At 29.6% G+C, this 2,654-nt stretch overlaps 2 protein-coding genes across 2 annotated transcripts in view; both read left to right on the top strand.

The window, feature by feature from the left end:
- The window catches only part of LOC102670667 (odorant receptor 22c-like), a 2,356-nt gene extending 978 nt beyond the window's left edge, over positions 1 to 1,378 (top strand). The window contains exons 2-6 of the mRNA XM_031510255.1: positions 1 to 329; positions 689 to 788; positions 874 to 984; positions 1,050 to 1,205; positions 1,283 to 1,378. The exon at positions 1 to 329 is cut by the window's left edge and continues 27 nt beyond it. Of these exons, the coding sequence (XP_031366115.1) occupies positions 1 to 329; positions 689 to 788; positions 874 to 984; positions 1,050 to 1,205; positions 1,283 to 1,333 (747 nt within the window). The 3' untranslated portion in view covers positions 1,334 to 1,378. The remainder of the gene's footprint in view (positions 330 to 688; positions 789 to 873; positions 985 to 1,049; positions 1,206 to 1,282) is intronic.
- A 371-nt stretch (positions 1,379 to 1,749) lies between these two features.
- The window catches only part of LOC102680893, a gene marked incomplete at its 3' end in the record, with an annotated part of 1,405 nt that continues 500 nt past the window's right edge, over positions 1,750 to 2,654 (top strand). The window contains exon 1 of the mRNA XM_031510204.1: positions 1,750 to 2,654. This exon is cut by the window's right edge and continues 89 nt beyond it. Within this exon, the coding sequence (XP_031366064.1) occupies positions 1,884 to 2,654 (771 nt within the window).

Raw genomic sequence — 2,654 nt, forward strand, 5'->3', positions numbered from 1 at the left:
GTACCGATGAAAATTGGGAAAATTCCGGCACAAGATGCTAATATCAGTTTCATACCCACGATGTTTCCTTTCCCAAAATACATTGCTGATGTTCGATATAGTCCAATAAACGAGATTGTATTTCTCGCTCAATTTATATGTGGTTTTTTGCTGCATGGTGTTACATCATCGGTGTGTAGTTTGGCTGCCATATTAACGGTTCACGCTTGTGGCCAGATACAAGTGATGATGGTTTGGCTGAAACATTTGATAGATGGTCGGTTAGATATGTGTAACAGCGTCGATCAGCGAATTGCCACGATTGTAAATCAACACGTTCGAATATTAAAGTGTGTAAGATTTATTTATCTCGTGATAAAATTTTATAGTATAATTGTTTTGCGAAGAATTTCTTTTAAATTTGATTTTATTAGCAAATTATATATTTTTTTCTCAAAAGTATAGAGACAAAGTTTGAAAAAAATATATAGAAATTGTATTACTTGTTATTGAAATAATTTTTTACTATTAAATTTGAATATTTTTAAATATTCAAATTTTATTTATTAAATTTGAAAATTGAAATAGTTTTTAATTACAAAAAATTTTAAGCTTTAATAATTTTGTAATTTGAAATCTCTTATATCTAATATCTGTCAAATATTTATATAGAATTATTGTGATAATATTTATTTTATTTTTATAACAGATTTTTATCACTTATCGAAAAAATTCTTCAACAAGTATCATACATGGAATTTTTAGAATGTACAATAAACGTATGCCTTCTTGGATATTGTGCCATCATGGTACATAATTAAAAGATATTTAAAAAAATATTTTTTAATAAGTATTTCTTTTCGACATAATATAATATAATTTTTGATATTACAGGAATGGGAATCGAATCATCTAACGGAAGTTGTAACATATCTTATATTACTTATAACGATTATATTCAATATTTTTATATTTTGTTACATAGGAGAGCTTTTGGCCAATCAGGTATGGTTTTCTTAATGATTATATCAATATTTTACACACAACAATTGTGGCATAGTTTATAATAGTCTAGGAATATAGGGGAAGTAACGTACATGATCGAATGGTACCAGTTATTCGGAAAGAAAAAGTTGTGTTGCGTTTTGATAATCGCAATGTCTAATTCATCTACTAAATTAACAGCAGGGAATTTAATCGAATTATCAATGAGTACTTTTTCTGACGTAAGTATTAAATTAGTATAACTTCACGAATTTTTACATGTAATTAAAAATATACAAAAATATTTTGTACAAAATAGGTGATTAAAACATCATTTGCTTTTTTGAATGTATTGCGAACATTAACTTAAATATTCTTCAAAATGCAATACAATATAAACTATATTTATTATTTTAATAAAAATTAATTTATTATTATATTAGTCTATAAGAATCAATGTGTTTTTTTTCTATTAAAAAAACTGTAATTTTTCATATGTCTTATTATGTAAAGAATCTAAGAAACAAATTTTATTATAAATGTGAATAAAAAAAAATTTACAATTGATACTTACTAATTTTTTACAATGATTTCTTTTCTTTGTATTAAATAATAAAAAATGAAAGTTAAACTTCAAAAATAACTCCATATAATATCGAGAAATGTTATTTTGATGTTTTATGAATGAATCGATGGCTTCACTATCATTCGCAGCACTTTGAACTCATAATGCATAAATAAAAAAAATCCAACACGATGCAACAGGGGAGAATACTTCAATTCATCGAAGAAAATAAACTTGTTCCCCTCTACCGAAGGGAAACCGGGGAATTGGAAAACCGGCGCAAGCGCTCTATTCTTTTCTCTAAACCTGAGATCAAACAATTGCTGGTTAGTTCGAAAGCGACGTTCAAACTCTAATGATGAATAAATTAGAAATCGAGGGCATGTCATGTATCAGAACAGATTACGACTATAAGAAAAACGTAAACCTGAGCATTCAATGGAGTCGCTGGATTTTAAAACCGATCGGTCTTTGGCCAAATTCCTCCACCATTTCAACGACAGGAAAATATCTTTATCGATTAATAAATGTAATCTGCTACAGTTTAATAAGTTTCCTCTCGATACCATGCAGTTTGTATGTGATTCTCGAAGTGGAAGATATCTACAACAGAATAAAACTATTTGGTCCATTGAGCTTCTGCGTGATGGCATTTCTAAAATACCATTTGTTAATCCTACATAAAGATAATATCAGCGAATGCATCAAACGTATCGAATGGGATTGGAAGAATATCACGTATTCTAAAGACAGAGAAATCATGATAACGAATGCAAATTTTGGAAGAAAGTTGGTCGTTATTTGCACGTTTTTCATGTACAGTGGTTTTGCCTTTTACTATATTGCCGTACCAATTAGCGTTGGGAAAATTCCTGCGGAGGATGGCAATATTACCTTCATTCCTTTGGTGTTTCCCTTCTCGAGATTTATCATCGATACTCGCTATAGTTTTACGAATGAAATCGTATTTTTCATTCAATTGGTCGCCGGTGTTCTATTGCATACCATAACGACTGCAGCCTGTAGCTTGGCTGCTATATTCGCGGTGCATGCTTGCGGCCAAATGCAGGTGTTGTCGAGCTGGCTGAAACATTTGATAAACGGTCGATCAGATATGTATAATAAT

This window comes from Apis dorsata, unplaced genomic scaffold (genome assembly GCF_000469605.1).
Source record: "Apis dorsata unplaced genomic scaffold, Apis dorsata 1.3 scaffold_217, whole genome shotgun sequence".
NCBI classification, from domain to species: domain Eukaryota; kingdom Metazoa; phylum Arthropoda; class Insecta; order Hymenoptera; family Apidae; genus Apis; species Apis dorsata.